The 23,534-nt window shown below is 35.1% G+C and overlaps 1 protein-coding gene across 2 annotated transcripts; it reads left to right on the top strand.

Moving 5' to 3' along the window:
• The first annotated feature begins 214 nt into the window (after window positions 1–214).
• On the top strand, window positions 215–19,246 carry KPNA5 (karyopherin subunit alpha 5). Of its 2 annotated transcripts, XM_062570942.1 has the most exons (14): window positions 215–358; window positions 2,727–2,860; window positions 5,350–5,451; window positions 5,535–5,634; window positions 6,548–6,642; window positions 7,406–7,537; window positions 8,430–8,518; window positions 9,736–9,835; window positions 11,505–11,668; window positions 12,806–12,884; window positions 13,842–13,967; window positions 15,132–15,259; window positions 16,898–17,076; window positions 19,016–19,246. In XM_062570942.1, the coding sequence occupies exons 1-14, from the start codon at window positions 355–357 to the stop codon at window positions 19,201–19,203; spliced, it is 1,620 nt and encodes a 539-aa protein (XP_062426926.1). In that variant the 5' UTR covers window positions 215–354; the 3' UTR covers window positions 19,204–19,246. The 2 variants fall into 2 exon arrangements, with proteins under 2 accessions (XP_062426926.1, XP_062426927.1); XM_062570943.1 differs by lacking the exons at window positions 215–358; window positions 2,727–2,860 and adding an exon at window positions 3,547–3,598.
• The last annotated feature ends 4,288 nt before the right edge of the window (window positions 19,247–23,534 follow it).

Raw genomic sequence — 23,534 nt, 5'->3', positions numbered from 1 at the left:
GCCCCACCCCAACGCGGAAACTGAAACACTCACAGCTTCCGCCCCACGGCGACCTGGAGCCGCCGGCGGCGGAAGTACGTCACGCGCCAGCGCGCCGCCGCCCCCGGTGCACTCCGGGAACTGTAGTTTTCCGTCTGCGGACGTCGCTCCGGCGCGGTTCCTCCGATTCCCCTCCACTCCCACCCGCGCCCGGCGCGGGCGCGCAGAGCCTGCTGGGAGCGGGGGGCAGCCCACCAGCCGGTGCGGCGCGCGGCGGGGCGGCGGCCGCCATCTTGAGCTGCGATTCGGGGCGAAGCGGAGCGGTTATCTCGCCGGGGGCGGCGGTTGAGGCGGGCGCTTCCCGACTCCGCTTCAATGGGTAAGAGGGACAGGGCGCTGAAAGCCGGTGGGCGGAAGGAGGAGCTGTTCGCCGCGGCGGGGACGGGTGCCGTGCTCCTCGTCGAGGGGAGCGCCGGTGCAGGCCGCTCTCCTCTGCCTGCCCGGCCGGCGGTAGCGGGGCGGGAGGCTCGGTCCCTGCGGGGCGCCGCAGGCAGGGCAGGGCAGGGCAGAGCCGGGCCGAAGTCCTCCCGCGCTGCTGCGCGCCGCCTCCGCGGCCGGTGGGGCTGCCTTCCTTCGGCCTCCTCGCCTCGTTGCCTGGGACTTCTCGACCCCGTTTTTAGGGGACGTGGGTGAAATGCTTCGTTGATCTCTCTCTCCCTGGCCGGGGCTGAGGGCGTCCCCCGGGCCAGCGAGGGGCTGGCGCCGTGACACGGCTGTGCTCCTGCCGCTGGGCAGCCCCCACAGCCTCCGACGGGACGGGGCGGAGGCGAGCCTGCACGGCGCGGCGCCTGGGGAGCCTGATGCGGGCAGGGAACAGCTATCCCTCAGGCAAGTTTTAGTCTGGGCACAACAGGTGGGCGCGGTACAGCATGCGGCTGGTGGAGGGATTTAGTGTTAAAACAAGTAGCGTTGGGCCGAGACGTTCAAAATTTCATGGATCTAGATGCAAAAGTTGTGAAGCTTGAATAGATAGGGAATAACAGTCTTTTTGACCTTACAATATGCATGTAAGATCTTTGTAGGCACAGGGGTGTAATTTGATGAGCTTTCCTTTTTGAAAACAATTTTGATGAGAGCTGTTTCCCAGCTGATGCATCTGTAACTGGTTAAGAAGCTGGTGAACTCGATGGGTTTGCCTTTAACCTAGCACTTCTGTTTGTTCATTGCTTGGCCTGACAGTTTTATTGGCACAACTGAATTGGCAGGGCCTGAAAGATTAGAGAGGTGGGGTGTTCTGGAACTAGTTAAGCCAGTCTTGTCCAAAAAAATGTTCTTGTAAAATTGTCCTTCAAAAGTCACAATAACAGGAAAATTTCTTTACAAAGTAGCTCAGTTAGCTATGGTCCAGAGATGGCAGTAGTTTACCAGGATTCTTACCAGCCTAATGTGTTGATGTGGAACAGGCTACTCAGTCCTCAGGGTGTCTTGATGCCCACCTAAGTCTGAAAACTGGTTTGCTTTCATAGCTAGTGTTTACTATTCAGCAGCCCTTGATACTGATATAACAAAGCCTCACCACAGAAGTTGATAGAGAATGGCATGCAGCTCAAGAACTGTAGTTCGAATATTCTAATGCCTTGTTCTTTTGCTGTGAAAGAATTCCAGACAAATGAGTTTGCTTACAGTCCTGATTCATATTTTTGGCAATTAATTATTTCTCAGATGAAAGCTTCAGTTTCAGCTTTAAAAACAAGCACACCATACTATTAAGCAAACTTTGTCAGTCAGTTGCATTTGATCATTTCAGTGACAGAATCATGCTGCATCACTTTTATCTTTCCAGAACTAATATGCCAAAGGTGACAGGCAGATACTAATATTATATGTTAGTGAACTGTTAATTAAAATGAGTCAATCAGTTAATGTAAGGTGAAAAAGAATAGACCTATCTGAGTGCTACTGACCCTTTCTCTGCAGAATTTTTCTTTCTGTATATAGATGAGGCAATGGGCAGAAATTAAACCACAGGAAGTTCCGCCTGAATGTGAGGGGGAATTTCTTCCCTGTGAGAGTAACGGAGCACTGGACCAGGTTGCCTAGAGAGGTTGTGGAGTCTCCTTCTCTGGAGATCTTCAAGGCCCGCCTGGATGCAACCCTGTCTAACATGCTGTGGGTGACCCTGCTGAGCAGGGAGGTTGGACTAGACGATCTCCAGAGGTCCCTTCCAACCTTACTGATTCTATGAGAAGGAAAATACAAGATAACTTTTAGATCTTGTGTTGTGCTTTAGCAGGCATCTTAAAAACTGAAGATACAATAAAATGTTAAATGAAGCAGTAATTACTCCAGGTTTTCCTTTTATTTATTTTTTATACGTTTAGTATATCCTTTTTGAAAAGGAGGAAATAAATTGCTATATTACTGATGGAATGGCAGACAATTATTCCCTTAAATCTTAGTTCAAATTTAGCAATGTAGTGTTCTTGTGTTTTACTAGTCTCACAAGACTAGTAACTTAATTTTGTAGCAGCTTAAGCTATTTAATTAAAGTGTCTGATCCCTGAAATGAACTGCAGTTTAATCTAGGCAATGATTTTAATTTCTATTTTGGAGATGTTTTGAATGAACTAGGCATTGCCATAAGCTACGAGTACATTCTGCTGCTCTAGATACTTTTGTAGTAAAAGAGATGGCAGATTTGTCTTTCAAGGCTTGGCCTTTTGGGGTAATTTTTCTTTTTTTAATAGACAACATGGCAAGTCCAGGGAAAGATAATTTCAGAATGAAAAGCTACAAGAACAATGCACTTAATCCCCAAGAAATGCGCAGACGAAGAGAGGAGGAAGGAATCCAGCTTCGGAAACAAAAAAGGGAAGAACAGGTAAGCCTCTTGATGAAATATTAACTGATAAAGATTAGTGAAGTTTTATTCAGATCTGTGAAAGCAGATTCTTCTGGATTAGAGTCCAGAGAACCAGGTTAAACACATGCTTTCTGTGCAATCTTGGTGAGTGCCTAGCACCTTTCTGTAGGATTCTAAAACAAAAAAAGTGAACAGAGGCCCTTTTAAGTCAGTGGGAAACACCGAAGAGAGATCCATGTTTTAAGTTTAATCCCTAGTCTCTATTTAAGCATGCAAGACTGGAATGAAAGGAGTATCTTAATTCAGGTAAGGTTCCAAAAACTCTTACGGAGTTTGGGCCAAAGTTGCGCTGTTAAGTGAGAGGATTATTTTTGTCATTGAACCCATGCCTTAAGCTGCTCAAGAGCTTTTCATAAACTGTGTTGCTACTGTGGCTATCAAACGACAATCCTGAACTATTACAAATAGTATTTTCAGTTGTTGTCATTGAATTTTTAGTGATGAGAATACATAGAGTATTGTGTAATTTTATGGCTGGTGGTAGTCTGTGTTCCCAAAATGTTTCAGAATCCATTTCCAGGAAAGTAAGGAAGGTAGTTTATTATTATCCTCTGTCTCAAGTGGCTGACTCTTGTCTCCCACCACCTAGAGTGTCCTAGGCACTGATCTACAGTCCCCTCTGAGATGAGAATGCTTACTCCTGGGAAGGTGTTGCCACTACATGGAGAAGTAATTTAAATTAGTTGGGCCAGAGAGGTAAGAGTAAGAAGTAGTATGATACTTAAGCACCTTTGAATGGATTCATCTGAATTTCAGTATCTATTGAAAGGTTTGTTTGTGTATTTTTATAATGAACTCTCCCCAGATAAATTATAAAAATGATGAGTGTTCCTTGTCCCATGTTTTATGTTGTCAGACTGAGAATACTGTTGTGTTCTCTTACTTCTTAATTTGTTGGACTAATATTTTCAGCTCCCCTCACATTGAGGGAGCAAATTATGCAGGAAAATGAGACTGCTTTTGTGCCAGGAAAGGTCAGAACTGGTAGGTAGACCATGTTCATAAAGAAAGAAAGAAGGGAAAAAAAAGGCACTTAACAGGTTTCAGCCAAAAGCTTCCACACTCTTGCTGAGTGCTGAAAAGAATGGCTGATCTTACAAAAGAGGAACTTTATCTCTTCTTCCATTTTTAGATTTCAGTGGAATTGACCACAGTTGTTCTGTGTCCAGGATTGTGCTGAATCCGGAAGTTGTGTGCTGAACAAAAGACAGAATGCCTTGTTTTAGAATGCTGTTTGACGTGTGGGGAGAAGTTAGCATGGAGTTGCTTAAGCAGTTTTGGCCAGGTGCAATAGCAGAAATCTAGGTGTCTAGACAACTTTGAAGACAAAGTCTTCGGGATTCAATAGACATGTTGGTATTAGAATTTTTAAGAGGTGAGATCATAGAAAGTGAATGGATTGAAATTTTAACATTTATTTTTAAAGATATTGCCATGAATATTCTTAAACTTGTCAATAATTGCTGAAGAAGGGGGCTTGGACTAGATGATCTCCAGAGGTCTTTTCCAACCTCAACCATTCTATGATTCTGTGTAAATATAATAGTTGTAATTGAAGATAAAGACGTAGGTTTGGTTTCTAGAAGCAAAACAGGCTAACATGAATGTTCTGTTTGCATACCAGAAAATGCAGAGGTACTCATTATACATTCCCATTAAATACTACAGGTCAGGTATGTATTTAGAGTATTGGTAATACATAAAGCAAATGTTAAACATTCATGATATCCAAAATCACTTTAAAGTCATATCTTTAGAAAGTTCACCTTTGAAGCTACACTGTTTTTTTTTTCTCCATCTATATTAATGTTTCTGTTTTAATTTTTCTGCAACTGTAAATAAGTTTACCAGGTAATTATCTTATAAAGAAAGTACATAGATCTTAGACTTTCTGTGCTGAATGTTAAAGGGAGGAATGCAGTGTGCAGATGCACAAATGCTGCCTCTATGTTGATAATTTTAGCTTAGGAACAATGTAAAGAAGAAACAGTATTCCACCAGCTACTTTCTACTTAAAATAAGTATTATTGAAAATAATTAAAGGTTAAAGTTAAAAGAAATTAGAAGTAAAATAAGTATTATTAAAAATAATACTACTTATTTAAAATAATGCTGAATTATGAGGGATTAAACACTAAAAGTGAAAAGATCCATATTTTGTTTTTCTTAGATGTGAAAAATGCGTAGATCTCTTCTAATTAAAAAGAGCTCAAGTATTTAAGTGTTTCTCTGGTGTGGTGCAGTACAGTTCATCAAGGTACAGATGTAGTGTTTCTCTTTTATGTTCTTTCAATTTTAATGTAGAATTCTATTTGCATGGATGAATAGGAAGCTGAGTAGCTGAAACAGTTTAACTGGCATTGATGGAAGCATTTTTTTCAAATACATGCCTTTACTACCTGCTCTAGATAAGCTTTGACACTCCTGTGAATTTCTTCTTTGTTTAGCTATTTAAACGCCGAAACGTTTCTCTTCCGGGAAATGAAGAATCTATGATAGAAAGTCCAATTCAGGATCCTGATGTCAGCTCCACTGTACCTATTCCAGAGGTAAATACTTTAAGAGGTTTTTTTAAATATTATCTATTCATATGCTTAGTATTAGACATAAGAAATCATTCTTTCATTTTTAGGAAGAAGTTATTACAGTAGACATGGTACAGATGATTTTCTCAGATGATCCTGATCAGCAACTCACAGCAACCCAGAAATTCAGGAAATTGCTCTCTAAAGGTACACATACATTTTCTGTTCTTTTTTTAATTTACTTATTCCTTCTGTGTTTACAAATTTTACAAATCTGAATCATATAGAATCAGTTATCTTCTAACTTTGTTCTGCTTTAAAGCTTAAAACAGAGCTTGCTGAAGCTTCTAGTTTTGTTTCTATATAAACAGTGCCAAATTCATTCTGACGCAATGGCGAAATACAAAAAGCTTCATTATTCTACTGTTAAGTCTTTCAGACAAAGTAACAAAAGCAAGGACATTTTGATTAAAGTGTCCAGAGCAGTGTCTAACTGCACATTAGCATTACTTACGTTACTTGTTGCGCTGTTTGAATTTCTGATCCTAATGCAGTTCTGTATTTGAGGAGATAAAAATGGTACAGCTGCCAAAGAACACTTGTAACTTGTTTTTGTTGAGACTGCCTGTCTTAGTCTTGTGTTAATGCCAGTATTCATACAATGCAATGTAGTTTTAACAACACCACGTCAGAGTTTATAAACTGTGATATGCAAACATTGTGTATCAGAGAACCAAAATTAATCAAGCATTATATTAGACAAAGATATGCTTGTTTATTTAACATAGTATCCCATGATTGTTCTTCTTCCATTGACCTGAATTACTACTTCAGGGAACAGTGGTTTATAGTGAGTTACTAACATACCAATGGATAATAGTGTGTAGGACTATTAATATACACAACAGTGTTTAGTAATTCATAGCAGTTTATGGAGATGATCTGACAAACTATTCTAAAGTCAAAGTTTAGCGCCTTTATTTGAGATTGAGAATGACTAAAGGCTAAAAGTTAGGGTAAGAACTTTGAGAACCATGTTGATGTTGTGTTATACTGAAAAAGTAATTTATTTGGATTTTTTTGTTAGACTTATGCAAATCTCTCTCTCTTTATCCCTTAGAACCTAATCCACCTATAGATGAAGTCATCCAAAAACCAGGAGTAGTGCAGAGATTTGTGAAATTTCTAGAAAGGAATGAAAATTACACTCTGCAAGTGAGTCTGACTGGTACTGGTTTAGGATTTGGAGTAGAATTAGGAACCTCCAGAACATCATTGGAAATTATGTTTTTTATAATTAAATTTAATTATTTTTAGCCATCAAAGCTGTAAATTTTAACAGTCTAAAATGTCAGTTATTGTCACAGAAATTGTCATGATTCTTCTGAATTTCATAGTAGTCTGTGGGACTAAGTGGCAGTCTTTATTCAAGAGCGTTTCCAAAGTGGTAAATTAAGAGCATCAACACTGATGTGTTAGCAGCATCTGTTCTGTTTGAGTTTGGGTATTGTGCTGTACTCTACTTTTCAGTTGTAATCTTACAAAAGAAGGAGAAGATGCAGAAAACTGAAAGGCTTGTATGAAATGCTTCTGGAAAATCTTTGAAAAGTTAGTAACAAGGGAATAATTAGTTCTGACTGCCTCTGGTAGCCCATGGAATAGCACGTGGACCTTGTTTATATTTGTATTAGAAAAATTAATTTAAACTTAATATAGAATAACCAGAAAGGGTTTGTACTGGTTATTAGAGATCTCTGATCTGGCTTATGATTAAAGTGGTGCAAACCAAAGCCTGAAAACAACATAGATACTAACAGTGCTTAATAAATTAAAATGTATTCTATCAATGACAATTTTTGTTCAGAAAGTACAGTAATAATGATAACCACATTTTAGTGGAAAGGGAAAAAATTGGAAAATAATCTATGACATGAAAATTGCAGAAGTTTTAATGCTTATGCTTTCTGCTCCTTAACAGTTTGAAGCAGCTTGGGCCTTGACAAATATAGCATCTGGAACTTTTCTGCACACCAAAGTAGTAATTGAAACTGGAGCTGTTCCGATTTTTATTAAGTTGCTTAGCTCAGAACATGAAGATGTACAGGAGCAGGTAACTGTTTTTTGGGGGCGTTTTATAACTACTTAAAATTTAACCAGACAAAGAAAAAAAGACATTCATGAATAAAGAAGTTCTGAGCCTCATTTGCTTACTAGCCTGTTATTCAGGCTCCAGGAAGTTAAAGCTTTACTTTTTTTTTTTTTTTTGGCTGTTTCTTTCAGGTTCCTTTCTTTGAAACTATTTTCTATTTCATTTCATTAACATTTGAGGAAAGTACCTTGTTTCTGTTGTGGTATTTACAAGTCAACAGTGTTTAAGATACCATAATAGACAGAAAATGATGACTGTGGTATTTGTTTGTTTGTTTGTTTTTCTTTCCCAAAGTTACCAGGTAGTTCTGTTTCTTTTATCTTTTTGCTCTTATCTTGTATTATTTTACAGTCTTCATTAATGGTTTCCTGAATTTTTTAAATATTTTGGGGAGGTGCTGTAACATACTGACTTGCACTGGCATTCCAAAACCACTTAACATGGTTTTGGAATGCTTAAGAATTTCAGTAGTGAAGATTTCTAATTTAACTCCTTTGATTCCTCTTACATGGTTTGCATTTTTGAGCCAATTTTATTGCAGCATTTGTTGAGCAAATGTGCCTATTGAAAATAATATGTATACCTTTCACTGAAAAGCATATGAATCAATACATTTTCATAACAGAAGACTTTCTTTAGTTAAAAGTATGACCTCATGTATGCAGCTGATTTTCTATAAGTACACAACAAATGCAATATAGAAATCAGTACAATCTTCTTGTAATTTTATACTCGGAATGATTCTGCTAACTTTTTTGACTCTTTCATAATATCTGCTGTAAATATATATAGATTATCTGTGTAAGTTGATATGTAAGCATATACAATTTCACTTAGATGCTTTACTTTTTAGGCAGTGTGGGCTCTTGGTAACATTGCTGGTGATAATGCAGAATGCAGAGATTTTGTTTTAAACTGTGGAATATTACCACCCCTTTTGGAGTAAGTATTGTAAGTTAATACTGTAATTGTAGTGTAGAACTATAGATAACTGTAAGCTTCAACTTATAAGTCACTTAGCAAAAAACTTGTATTTATTTTTAAGTTGAGATTACTTATTTTTCTTGATCAGTTCTTAAAACAAATGTACCTAGAGTGTGTTTTAAATATTATACTGCTGTGAATCTAACATTTCAGGTTCTGAGCTTTAGATATATATTTTTAAATAATAATCCATCACTAGAAGATTTCACATGTTTTCGAAAGATTATTTTAGTGTTAGGCATTGTCAGAGTTCTGGATATATAAGGCTGGAGAATTGATTTAAGTCATACTTGCATTTGTCTGATTCCTGCTGGCTGTGCAACAGGTTGTCATTCCTGACTTAGCCAACTTTTGTGCAGTAGCCCCAAGCTTGAGTCTTGCTATCCATTTGGCTGTGAGATGAGCTGGCAGAACAGTTATTGCATTAGGTGTCTTCCATCAGAAGGTTTCTCCTCACTAAGAGCATCGTTCATAACTACGTGTAACACTTACTGTGCTAACTTTATGTTTACAGTAGGATGTAATGTAGCTTCATCACAAGCAAAAATGTATCCAACAAAAATTTTCTGAAATGTATTATTGCTTAAAATAATAAATTACTTTAAAAGATTTGTAAAATAGCTTAAAATAATATAGAGCAATGTTGTTATCTTCCCAAAGATTAGGAGGTAATGATTTTGGTCATTTTGGTATGTATCTGAAAGTGAAATCAGCATTTTTTTTTTCAAGTTTTGAATCTTTTGTATTCATTAGGCAAAAAAAGTAACTTTTTAAAAGTGCTTTTAAGTTCTAATATTCTATGGAATCCTATTTTTGTTTTTATAATTTTTTTTGATTAATTGCATCCTCTGAATGAAAACATGAAAGTGAGCTCAAAGCAGGGTTTTTATCTCCTAGCTGCTTCTGAAGAACCTCAGAAGAGATTAATTGAATTTTTTTCATATTAGCAATGGTGTACTTTATACTCATTTGCGAATGAGTTGTCCATGCAAAATAACCTATTTGGATTCAGTTCTTTCTAAGAAGACATTTGCAGCATGTGAGCTATTAAGAGAAATAAACTGAAACTGGTACCCAATAATAGATTCCCCCCCCCCATATAAGGTAGTATTAGTAACAATAGACAAGAAAAAAGCTGTTTATCTTTTTGATATTTCTTTTTTCCTCTTTGACAGACTGTTAACAAATTCAAATCGTCTTACAACAACTAGAAATGCAGTCTGGGCTCTCTCAAATCTCTGTAGAGGAAAGAATCCACCTCCAGACTTCAGTAAGGTATAGTAAAAGAAATACTCATCTTGAGAAATCAAAAAATTGGAAGGAACTAACACACACAATAACACACAATCATTGTTTCTGGAGAACGACTCAATTTGATCGTTTTCTCCATGTGTTCGTTCTACATCGGATCATCTATTTTGATACTTGTCACCAATAAAATCAAATGACTGTTACACACTTTAGGTTTAAATTAGTTAGCTGCCGATAAATATTTCTTTATTGGTGTGAAATAGCGGACAAGTAATATTTTGAGCACCAAACCCAATGGGGCTGTATTCTTTTTCTGATTTGTTTTAGATACGAGTTATGACCGAAGCTTTTCTTCTGTCAATTTGTGATTGTTGAATAACATGCAGGCTCACACTGCAGGAAAAAAATTTTCTATTTTCCCCTCTGTCAAATAGAATTAAACTAGCCTATGATTTCTAAGATGGTTTGCCTTTATGCTGTCCCTCTCACTTTTTTCTCTCCCCAGTATATGGTTATAAAGACAGCAAGACTTGGAGAGACTGATATAAATGGTAGCATCTTGTTTTCTGTATTAAATTAATTTATGGTAATTTTTATGGTAGTAAAAGATGGAATTAAATATTAGGTGTTCTGATAGAAGAGATCGGGATTAAAAAGGCAATAAAGATGATTTGGGGAGAATGGACAATTATCTTGAAACTAATTCACAGAGTAGTGATTATTGTCATTGCCGCTTTATAATTCTTGGGGGAGAAGTGAACAAAAGGGAGAATTTCTTGACATCAATTAATTGTTTTGCAATTTCTCTTCCTAAGTTACACCATTCAGTAGCGTTTGATTTTTGTCAGTAAAAAAACAACAAGGGTCTCTGCTGCTTAAACCATTTTCCCACCACTGGAAAGGACGCTGTGTAGTCAGTTGATAATAAGAATAGCTCCTTTGCTTTAGCCCTTTTCAATAGCACTGATCAGATGTGTAAAGGAAGCTGAATTGCATAACAAATGCAGGATAGAGTTTCAGATTCTTGGAAGAATGTGACGTTTTTAGTCTGCACAAGTGAAACCTGACAGTTTTCAAGTGTTAAAATGGCCCATTTTTGGGGGGGCTTCATCCATCTGTTTGTGTGGAGCTTGAAGAAGGAGAGGGCTAGAGACCACAATTGAAAGAAGAAATGAGATCACATGTACTTCGTTTGATTTGGTTCAATAAAAAGCTGCTTCCTTTTTGTGAATTATTCTGAGAGTCTTTGTACTAAATTTGTATAATTTATAAATTGGTTATTGCAAATAACTTCCAATACTTTTGCAATAGCAGTAGTGTCAAAAAGCGTAGTTACTGTAAATTTCTCTTCTACCTGGGCACTTCAAAAAAGCATCAGGAATTCCTGATCATCTGGTTATCTGTAAAAGCAGATGTTTTTTGTTTAAGTTGAGCAGTTATATATACCTAATAGAATATTTCCATGTAAATAGGCTGTAAATCAAAATTTATCCAATTAACAAGTTTGAATTGGATATATAGTTTAATCGAGAAGGATTCCACCCAGCTCCTGTCTCATTACTGAGCACATGTGCATTGGCAATAAATAGTTTCACACCTCTATACCTTTGAAAACTGTTCTCTGAAATATGACAAATAGGAAATATCTATAGCAAGGAAATATTTATGCAATATATATATTTTTTTCACCTAGGTTGCGCCTTGCTTAAATGTTCTATCAAGACTGTTGTTTAGCAGTGATCCAGATGTATTAGCAGATGCTTGCTGGGCCCTCTCTTACCTTTCAGATGGACCCAATGATAAAATTCAAGCTGTTATTGATTCTGGAGTATGTCGAAGACTGGTAGAGTTGCTTATGTAAGTACTCTCTTCATCAAATACATGTCTTATAGTATTGTTAATACTAATAAATTCAAACAGAGTTGAGCTCTCCATAAGGAGGAGATCTCATATTTTTGGATTTTTTTCACCTCAAGTCTGAACTTTCTTTGGTGAGAAGTAATGAACATGAACTCAGTCTGAAACCTTGTCAGTTACTTGCTAGGTTGCTTTGCTCTTGGGATCTTTCCTAAGAGTAATAGTGAAAAGAATTTTCTGTAAAGTACTCCTTTTTATTCTCTAAAATTTAACATAGGTTATCATCTACATGTAGAAGTCTGAAAGTGAAGGTTGAAGATCAAGCTTGAATTGTAAATTTTCAATTAACTTTTTTAGTATCAATGTTGTATTTTGTTTCTTTACCAGTAATGCTCTTTTGTAGAAGATGAAGTTGAAATGCAGGGAGGTCTTGGACAACCAGAGTCCAGAGATGAGCTTCTGCCACTTGTGAACCATTCAAGAACACTTGTTTTATGATTATTTCCCTAGAAAGGGAGACTAAATCCTTATGTTCATTTGGGGACTGCTGAGTAGTTCAGTGATAGTGATAGTTCAGTGATAGTTCCCCGTGCTGACAGCTGAGCATAACTCTCTATGAAAAGCACATTTGTGTGACTGTCAAGAGAGGGTAAAATTCCTTTTTCTTCCATAGATGCTTTATGAAAACTATGTAGATTTTCTACTGCACCATCCCCCCATTCAGTAGTTGAATATGGACTTCATATGTTGGTTATTATGGTTATTCACTTACAAGAGACGGGAAATTCTGTTGTAGAAGGGAGCTTCTAAGTTTTAGTATACAGCTAATGACACACCTTTTGTCTGTGTGGCAACTGGATGGTGCAGTACATGTCCTCAGCTTGTAGACAGCATCTGCTGTACTGACTGCTGTTCTGCTCTACAGATGCAAGTTTTCTTGTTCCATAAAGATGCCATTTCCTTGAATAAACGATTCAGTTATGGTTTTACAGTTGTCAAATTTGGCTAAATAGGGGGAATTTATAAGAAGAAATACAGTGTTTCTGTAAATAAAAATTTTGCACCTGAAATAAACATGCAAAATTATACTGTAACATTTGGTAACATCAAATGATTTAACATTTGTAATGTTTCCAGGCATAATGATTACAAGGTGGTATCCCCTGCATTAAGAGCAGTTGGAAATATTGTTACTGGCGACGATATTCAAACACAGGTAAGACTAGTTGATTTAAGAAAAATTAATTGGCAGAAAAAAAAGAGAGAATTTTGTAAAACTTAATTGCAAGAAACTGTATATCTGGTATAGGAGTCCATTCAACTCACTGAAAGAGGCTCTTTATAAATCTACTCTGTTTTGTATACTGTCAATCTGACAGTCAGTTGAGGCTGCTATTTTAAACACTAAATTACTGCAAGAATTAACTTCTTACAGCAACATAAGAAGATAGAGGATTGTTTCATTCCTGTATGGTATTTTGAATGCTGCTTCCCATGAATTATGAAAATAATTAATTTCTTAGTGGAGATTCTATTATCTATTATTGCTACTTTTTTATTTTTAAATCTTGAAATGCAGTCAAGTTTTCACTTTTTGTAAGGAACGCCCATACTAGGTTTGCACATGAATTTCTATGTGATAGTCTTGCTAATGCAATTTGTCCTAAAGATTTTTTTTTTTTTTAGGCAGTGAAAGTAATACAGGAAATACTGCCAAGACAGGTCCTGTTTTGAAGAAAATTGTTATATAAAAGGCTTACAGAACTAATGTATATGGAAAATAAAGAATTCCACTAATTACTTACTTTGTTGTAGGCTCCATAGAAGATGTTTTCACTAAGGAATTAAATAGAAAACATTTGTGCCTTTATAAAAGTGTGAACAAATTAGGTTTAAACTCAGCTACTTAAGATGTCATATTCTGCTGTTAACCAGCCTTATTAAGTCTTGCTGTCTTTAGTCTCCATGTCTGAAGTTATTTGAGGGCAGATCCTTTCAAATCGTTGCATTTTCTATTCAAACACTGGAGCATTGAGAACCTTCATTTTGTAAGACTTTTATCTATGACATTTTGTAAAGTCTAAAGCTGCTGCAAAATCTGTTTCTTTTGAGGTTATCTGTGAAGTGTTTTTTTAATTGCACAAGCAAATTTGCAATTCTCAAATTATTTTAGGTGATTCTAAACTGTTCTGCATTGCCCTGTCTCTTGCACTTGCTGAGTAGTCCCAAGGAATCTATTCGAAAAGAAGCATGCTGGACTGTTTCTAATATTACTGCAGGAAACAGAGCTCAGATTCAGGTAACAGCCTTTATTTTAGTAATCTGGGTTTGATTTTGCTTTTTGTTTTCCTTTTATGAGCTCACATGATTTTTCCATCACAAGGAGAAATAAGTAGATGCTATGTGAACTCAAAATTATAAACAGGACTAAAATAATGCTGTTTAACTTTCAATGTGTTAATTTTGAACAAAGATTATAAATAACTTCATAAAATACTCTTTCTAAAAAAATAGTTATCATTTGTACTAAAGAAGATGACTTGCTTCTTTCAAAAGGATTCAGTTAATTCTTATAGAAGGAATGAAGGATACCTAAAATATTCTCGTAGACTTAATATTAACATCTGCTATCTTTTCCTGTGATGCATCATCTAATAATGTATTCTCTTTAATTTTGTTATGCTTTTTAGTATATGTGATGTTAATGTAATAAGCAATTTTTCTGTCTTAAGTTGAAAAGAAACATCTTGTACAAACTATGAGGACCATTTTACTAATTCCACCTATTGGGGAATGTTGACTATTTTGCTTGTTTCAGAAAATTGGATGATGTCATTAATACTGAATTGTCTTGAGAAATTATTAGATCCTAACTATTTCCCCAGTGATTAACCTAATATTACCTGAAAAAAGGTTATGTTAGAAGACAAGACTTTCACAAAAATGAGAATTCTGAATCAGTATGATTTTTTTTTTCTTCTTGAATCATGGATGAAAATGTCATTTGCTTGAAGTCTTTTCAGATATTGCTATATAGTCTCCAATTACAGACGTATTCTTTCTATAAAAACTGCAGACCTGAATAAAAAGGCCAGAGTGAAGCTTATTTGAGACTTGACCTCCAGTTTGAAATCTCTGCTTCTTTTATGTTAAGGTGATGCTACTGTACCTATTAATACAAATTTTAAACAGGGCTATCCAGTAAGCATTATTCTGTCCACCACAAAAGAAGAAATCAACAAAGAAAATATTCTGAAGGCTAGTGTGGTACAATGCTGGAATAGTTCTGAGTATCAGTTTAGCAATCCTAGTTAATGTTGTGCCTTCTAGTTAAGAAACAAAACATTATATTCTTTGATATGAACAGGTATGGCTGAAATTAATGGTGAAGGGTTTCAATGCTCTTTTCCTATGTATATTAACTTTCTTAATTATCACAAAACTTCCTAATTTCTTCTTCTAGGCTGTTATAGATGCAAATATTTTTCCAATATTGATTGAAATTCTTCAGAAAGCTGAATTTCGCACCCGAAAAGAAGCAGCATGGGCCATAACTAATGCAACATCGGGAGGAACCCCTGAACAGATTAGGTACTTAGTTTGTGAATGTTGTTGTTTTCTTTGCCTAAATATCTTTTTTCCTAAGGAGCTCTTATTTCTGCAATTGCATCCTAACAAACCTAGCAACGAAACCCTAAGCACAACTTTAATTTCTTGAAACTTTGTCTATACAGTGGATGAACATGTAGAAGTTCAGAAAAATTGGTAGAAGATAAACAGTAGGATTAACAGCAAATTGACAAAAAATTACTTTGTTTCAGTGGTATTAATTCTGTGAAAACTTTAGTGTTAACTTCCAGAATTGATGTTACATTGTCAAACACAGTTTAATTTATTATAGTTAATGAATAGTTTCAGTATTTGAAAATTGACAAATTGTGCAATAGGACTGTATTTCTTTATAGGGAAACTTCAAAAAAATTATTTCTTCATGTATTCTAGATTTATTGTCTGTATTATTTTAAAACAGATATCAGGCTTTTTCTTCAAAATGTAGTTTAGTAAAACATTACATCAGCAGCTATTCATGTACTGCAAAGACTGGACATCTTAAATGACTAGCATCAAATACTCTGCAGTTTCTCTGGAATGCTATTAATGTAGTTGTTTGTATCACTAGTTCACTATACTATCATTTTAAAATCCATATATATTTAGAAGCCAGAACTGAAAGTGATATAACAACTCCTCCAGCATATTTGTGAGATCTTTCACAAGTGCATGTTTATTGAAAATTTAATGGTTATAAGAAAAACAGGATAATTTAAATGTTATCAGACACAAGGAAAGTTTGTTATTTTAATTGCTTGCATAACTTAACATCTTAAATTTTAGCATATTTAATAGAAATTTTAATGCAGAATCTTGGAATAGTAAACACTCATATAATAGCATAAACATTGTTTTCCATCACAAAATAGTATCTTATCTCTTTCATGAAGTTTTAGCCCTTTTAATATCTTCTAGATACTATTCTCAAACTGTCAGATGCTTTACATCCTCTAATTAACTATATTCAGACAACCTTTTGATGCAGGCAGACATTATTGCCTATATCTTGTTTGCACGGTAGGAACAATGATGGAGGTTCCCAAAGACCACACAGAATTTTGTGCACAATTGAGAAGAGGAACAAGATACTCAGAATCCTCGTATCTTGTTGTATTTGCAATTACATCCTTCCCTTTATAGCAGATAAAACTAATATATTAATAGGTTATTACCCTGGACTGTGTTAGTATGGACCACTGTGTTGTCCCAAAATGCATCTTTCTCACAACTGTTCTTATCTCTCTGTAACATGCTACTTGACATTTTTGCCACTATAAAAATTCTTAGTGCTTGAAAAAACTTACTAACTTTTCCTCCTGTACTCAGTCAAACCTATCTGAAAATTCTACATAAAAAGGAGTTGAAAGGATTCTTAACTGAAGTTTGGCATTTGTAGAATAAATATGCTAATTTATCCTAATGAGAAAATTTAATGTGTGCATTCTATTTGAGACTGAATTTATTTCATGTTGTTGCACATTTTACAAATACTGTTTCAGCCACTTAATTTAAGACCAAAATTAAGGACCAGCTGTGATAGAATGACATGTCAGAATAAATGTGCTGAATTATCACCCTTTCCTTCCCCCTTCCCTCTGCTTTTCTTCTTTTATAAAGGTATTTGGTAGCGTTAGGTTGTACCAAGCCTCTTTGTGACCTCCTGACTGTGATGGATTCAAAAATAGTACAAGTGGCTTTAAATGGACTTGAAAATATTCTGCGTCTTGGAGAACAAGAGTCTAAGCAAAATGGAATGGGCATCAATCCTTACTGCGCTCTTATAGAGGAAGCATATGGTAAGAAATTACTTATTGTAAAACTGCATACCTAAACTTTCTTATTTCAGGCTGTAAAATCAAGACTGCTGTCAACCATTTGTATGAGATTTTTAGGTAAACTTAATAGATTTTTTTTTCTTCAGACATAACTGGACATTACTCAATTTGCACTGATCAATGTAACATGGTGAGAAAGGTAGTTAAATGCAGAAACTTTCTTTTTTTTGGCCTGGGATCAGTTTATGAAACACTAATCTAAAGACTTTCAGAAGCATTTAATGCACAGCTCCCATAGACTGTGATACCTATGATTTGTATAATTTTATCATTTAATTGTAAATATATGTTTATTACTTTAATAGATATACTCCTATCAGATATAGTTTCATTATTAACAGGAATGCAAAATCAGAGTTTGTCTTACTCTTAGTTCTTCTAATTTATAACTTCATTTTAAATACTAGCTGTCAAGGATTTTTTTATTCCCAGAGTTAATCGTTTCTTAGCGTAGTAAATATCAATAATAGCAAGAATCTACTTCAGATCATGAAATTATGTAAATTGTAGTTACTTTTGAAAATATTTTGTTGCCTTTTAAGACATTCTGAATTTAACCACTTTTAAAAGGCAGAATATCAAGATTAAAATCATATTTGTGAAACTGTACAACTAGATCTTTTGATTTGACAAATCGAAGTTAAAAGTGAATCTGTCACTATTTACGGAAGCTCATCTTTTCATAGTTTCTGAATTGGCAGGCCTTTCTGTTTCAGAAACTGCAAATAGTTCTGGCTGGCTGTATTACATCAAATGCTACTGGCTTTTCTGTAAGACAGTCATTAAATCTGAATCTCTGTTAAGAAGTATGATCCTGTGCATTAGCAAACCTACTTTGCAATCTAATATGGAAGATGAATAAGAACTTACGAGTTTAATTTAACTTACTATGAACAGACTCGAGATCTAGGACAGAATTTCAACTATTGAATGTCTAGAGTCCTTTTTAGAAGGTTAAGTACATCTTCCAACAGATGCTAATACTACTACAGAAATATTAAGATTGTCACAAAACGGCAAAAGTTTCATTTGATATTGTGATTGATTTTTGGCAACAGGCTGCTGAAACTGGATAGAGGTTAATTGGGGAAACATCTATGCTAGCTGATGTCAGTCACCTGCATATGGATTCTGTAGTTACCAGAATGCTTCATAAGAGCTCTTCCTAATCTGGTTTATCTTGAATACCTAAACAAGAGTTCTGAGTTAACCTGACGTTATTAAAATTAGGATTGGAGACGAGAAAAGAGGAAGCACTTACATGGTGCTGTGCTGGCAGAATTGTATAGATATGGGTGATGCCTTCTGAATTTGAAAACTTTGAATTTAAATTTGAAAACAGAACTAAAGTTGAAAAAAGAAGATAACAGGCTGCAGCCAGTGATGACCTAAGAACAGGGGATAGAGTTACTTGAAAGAGTGAAACTAAACTCTTTGTATCAAAAGAAATGAGAATACTAGAAGTTGCTCTAGCAAACAGTTTTATACTGTCCTGATTCAAAACAAATTTGCTTTCTCTGTATACATGGTGTGTTTCTTTGTACATTATCACAGCTGTTAACTGAATTAAAAGGCTGTCAATTAAGATAAGTGCTTAGAATTACAGTTGCAACTGTAAAGCTCCAGGAAATTTAGTCTAGGTTACAAAATTCAGCAATCTGTCTTAATTAGGAACATTTGGTGCAGAAGAAAATACATATTAATTTCTGGAAAGAATGAGGAAGAAGAAAAAAATCCATTTCTTGTAAGGGTCAGTAATAGTGAATGAACTAAAATGGTTTATGGGTTTGTTTTTAAGAAGTACCACTGTGTTTTCATATTACAACCTGTTTCTCTTTGAACTTACTCAATTAGTCTTCAGAAGTAACTAGATTTTGAAAAACTTTTGTTTTCAATTTAGGACTTGATAAAATTGAATTTCTTCAGAGACATGAAAACCAAGAGATCTACCAAAAGGCTTTCGAACTCATAGAACATTACTTTGGTGTCGAAGAGGAGGATTCCAGTATTGCACCTCAGGTGGATGAAAGTCAGCAGCAGTTTGTTTTTCAACAGCAGGAGGCTCCAATGGAAGGGTTTCAGCTGTAAAAAATTAAGTGAAGACAAGCATAAAATGTAAACACCTGGTTTTTTTTTTGTTTGTTTGTTTTGTTTTTTTTTTTTTTGTTTGTTTTTTTTTTTTTTTTTTTTTTGAGATCTATTCTTTATGGCCAAAGCTAGAGGAAAAGTTGAACATGTTTCAGAGAGATGAAGCAGCAGCTCATGCACTTTTATACATTGTGTTAGATAAAACTTCATTTTTGTTTTGTAATTGCATTTTTCATTATATCATGTACAGAAAACAACTGTGAGTAATCATGTCTGCAGAAAATTGTTAAATGTGATTTAACAAGAACTTGTTAAGCTAAGAATCGGTAGGACTTTAGGTAGAGGGTCTGAATTTCTGATGCAGTTTCAAACTGCGTATCAGCAATACCGCTACTGACAGTTGCATTTTTGGCAGTAGGCTTGACTTGCCCAGTCTCTATCAAATCTACCTCTTGAATTGAAGCAAAAACATTGCTTCAGAACTAAGGCATGAAATAAAGATGAGCTTTTAAGAAGCTGAATTGGAATGTGAAAAATATTTATTTAAATTGTGGAACTCTTATGCATTACTTAACACATTGTTGGAATTTATTTATAAAATATATTTAAAGGCATAATAGATATGCATATATAATGCTAATTACCTAATATAGTAATAAATATATGAAAAGGCTTTTTCTGATGTACACAGGAAGGGGACTATTTTGGAGGCTTTCAAGTTGGAATCAGCAGAGAACTTGCTGGTCATTTGATGCTAGCTTTGTAATTAAAACTGCTAAATGGCATTAAAAGTCAGCTACAAATATAATACTTTGCTGCAGAAGCAGTTGCTGTAGTTACCATAAGAATGCTGTGATTATGAATGAGAGAGATGACAATTTGCACAGTTGCAAATACAAGGCAGATGGTTTACAGCTGTCTCCTGTCAAAATGTGGTAACATTATTTTATTTTGAGAAACATTGCAGTGTTTGCCTTTCTAGTAACAGTAGCTTTGTTTAGACAGTGGGTGTTATGTTTTTGACCAAATACATACCATCACTTGAATATTCACATTAGCTATCTTGTTTTTCTTTTGGTAAAACAGTAGAAATGCCTCAATGAGAAATGGATAGAGAATCGCTCCTTTTGAGTTAAATGAAATGTTTGTTGTACTGTAAATAGCATTAGGTAGTTGGACACCAAACTAACTAGAAGTTGTCTTCTAAGCAATTATGTTCTACAATGCGGTGTTTGCTGTTAAACACTAGGACAAGCAAGATTCTAATATTTACATAAACCATTTTAAATACAGAAAAATGATGTTCTGCTTGGACTTGCATATTAGTAGTGTTTTTGGTATATTAGTAGTATGTCTCATTTGGATAAATTAACACTTTGGGTTAATTAAAATCAATATTGTCTGTATTTACTGGATTAGCACCAAACTTCTGGGTTAAGTAAAATCGTTGACATGACAGGACTTCATGCTTTATAAAACCTGCAATTTAAACTTAAAGTTACTTTTCCCATGGCACTGTGCTTGTTATTAAATAATATTTTAATGCACTGAGAAATACAGGTTAAAGGTGATATCATTTATAGTACCATTTTATATTTAGATTTTTTTTTATGTCAGGTTAAGATTCATAAGATGTTTTGCTGTGTTGCAGCAATATACACTATATTGTAATTGAATGTGGGACTTGAAGTGGATTTCTTTTCTTTTTTTTTCTCTCTTTTTTTTTTTTTTTTTTAAGACTAATGGTCAGTTTTGACTAAGATGTAACTGAGAGGGAAGAAATCTCTTGAACTTTTTACTGGAAGTTAGAGGTATGTTACAAGAAGTGTATATAGGTGTGCTGTTACTTTATGAACTCTGAATAATGAGATATTTTAGCAAATGACACTTTAAGCCTAGATTTGTACAGCATACAGCAGTTTTGAATAGTGTGATAATACTGAGTATAGCTGCCAAATTTTATAATGTTAGATGATTGTATTTGTGCCCTTTTTACTCTTATAATTTTAGTTTTTGTATTCTGACTTCCTCCCCTCTGCCCCATCTGTTCAATGTACAGGGTAATGATCATGGAAATCTACCAAGATTGCTAGTAAATACTGAACTTCAATGTTCTTCTAGTGTAAGAAAATTGTTCAGGTAACAGGGTATTCCATTGCTTCTAACAAACTTGTTTTGATAATATTACATAACCATTGGTGCCTGCTTTTTATTTGGAGGACCCTGTAAACACTGCATTTATAAGCCTCTCTAAGCCAAATCTTGATTAAAAGACTACAGACTATAGTCTTTTATAAACTATAAAAATACTATAAAAATCTTGAAAGACTTGAAAATGGAGAGAAGAGAGGACATTTAAAGTATTATATTTGTTTTGAAAGAATGTCTTCAGTTTTGTGGATGTATTATTCTGTATGTCTGAGCAGTTACTGACTGCACTTTATGCATTTAGATAAACTATTTCATGCCTCTGTATTTTAAAGTAATAGTTTAAAGGGAACTGAAGTTGACTGACTTTAGTAATTAAATGCATTGTTTAGTCTCAGCACTTGGTTTGCCCTAAAATTTCTTTGAAAATAATAATGAAAATACTTCATTAGCTATTCTGTAAAGGATAAATGTACAAGATGGCCTTTCCTATTTTAGCACTGGGTTTACAACAGGCTTTGTGAAAAGTACATAAATGAGTGTAAAACCAGAGATGATGACTTGTAATCAGCTCTGACCTAGTCAGATAGGGGAGTGAACGTGTTTCTTAAACGGATGAAACCAGCAGCTGGTGGCATGTGAGAAAAGATCTCAAGTTTGGCATTTAATTTAAACACAGAATACTGAAGTGCCCCATCAGCTGCAAAGTCTGTTTTTAAGAATACAGTTTGGGGGGCTTTCTTTAATTAAGAGGGTACCATTTAGTTTTGCTAAAATGTGAATAATAACTAGCTAATCTATGCAACTATGCAAAGCTTACCTTTTTTTTTTTTAAGTTCCCTACTCTGATACACTGAATCATATCTAATTTTTTTCATCGTTGCACTTTTGTCTGAGGACTGATTCATACAGCTTTTTATTTTTTCTAGTATTTGCTTTAAACATTGTTGCTAGCAGCAATCAGAAAATAGTAATAATGTTGGCACAGAAATAGTTAGCTATAGAAAATGTTTGCAACTGGAAAATATTTATTATTGGGTCTGTCTGTTCATCTGAAAAGATGCACTATTGTCTTTGCTTTATGATTTGTTCTCAATTAAAAATTTAAATTTCTTAAATTGCAAGACTGATGGTTTTTGTAATAGGTCTGTGAATTGTTATGTGAAGTTTTAACTCTGCTCTCAAGAGTTCTCAGAAATCTGGAATGAGAAATTTCAGTTATTTATAGCACGACATCTTCATGTAATATTGTGAAATTAAAATATTTATATTAACTTCAGATAATAATAGTGCATCTTTAAATCCAGGCCAAAGGCCCATTACTGTAACAAAACACATTAGTATGCAATATTATGGAATGTTACAACTCCAGATACCATACAGAAACCAATAAAACCTATTTTACAGATGTTTATTGTATTTATTTAACTTTCTGATAAGTGTGGCTTGTTAAACTAGAAAACAAAAATGCCATTTTCAATGCTGCATTGAGACAAGCAAATTCAAACTGGTTGACTTGTGCACTTTAAGACTTTGCACTGTCACCAGGCAGAAAACATCTTGAATTGGTTTTACTTTTATTGATAATCACAGGCCCATCTCCACATCTGTGACTGACAACTTTTTTGAGAATTCTCCTGAAGTTTGTAAGGACTTGCGAATTTGTAAGATTACCAGTACATTTCCCCTGCCCTTGTTTCCCGGAACGTTCTCATGGTAAGATTTGGCACATCTCTGGCTTTTTACTGTTTCTTCTTTATTTAGAACTGCAACAGTGAATGGCATAAGTCTTATCTTGGCAGTTTTACTAATCTCACTTCAGTACTCCTTGGCCTTTGCAGAATTTAACCATTCATTGCAAAATTTGACTAGTTTTTATATAAGGAACTTCTGTCTGCATAACAAAGCTCAAAATCAAACATGAAGGAAGGGACTTAGGGCAGATAGCAGAAATGTGGTTTCCGATGCCATACATTCTCAGGAAATTGTTTCTTTTCAAATTACTAGTTTTAATCATGTGCAACAGAGATCCTACATGTCTTTTCATAATCCTGTAGCTACTGCTGTTGTTTGACTCCAGTATGACTGCAATATTGCAGTTACCTGTTTAGCGGTAAAATTCACTTATTCACAGTAACAGTTTAATTTTGCTCCTACCAAGAGATCCAGAATTTCTTATTAAG

The sequence above is a fragment of the Rhea pennata genome, chromosome 3 (assembly GCF_028389875.1).
Source record: "Rhea pennata isolate bPtePen1 chromosome 3, bPtePen1.pri, whole genome shotgun sequence".
Taxonomy (NCBI): Eukaryota; Metazoa; Chordata; class Aves; order Rheiformes; family Rheidae; genus Rhea; species Rhea pennata.
This window is presented reverse-complemented; position numbering and strand designations above follow the sequence as displayed.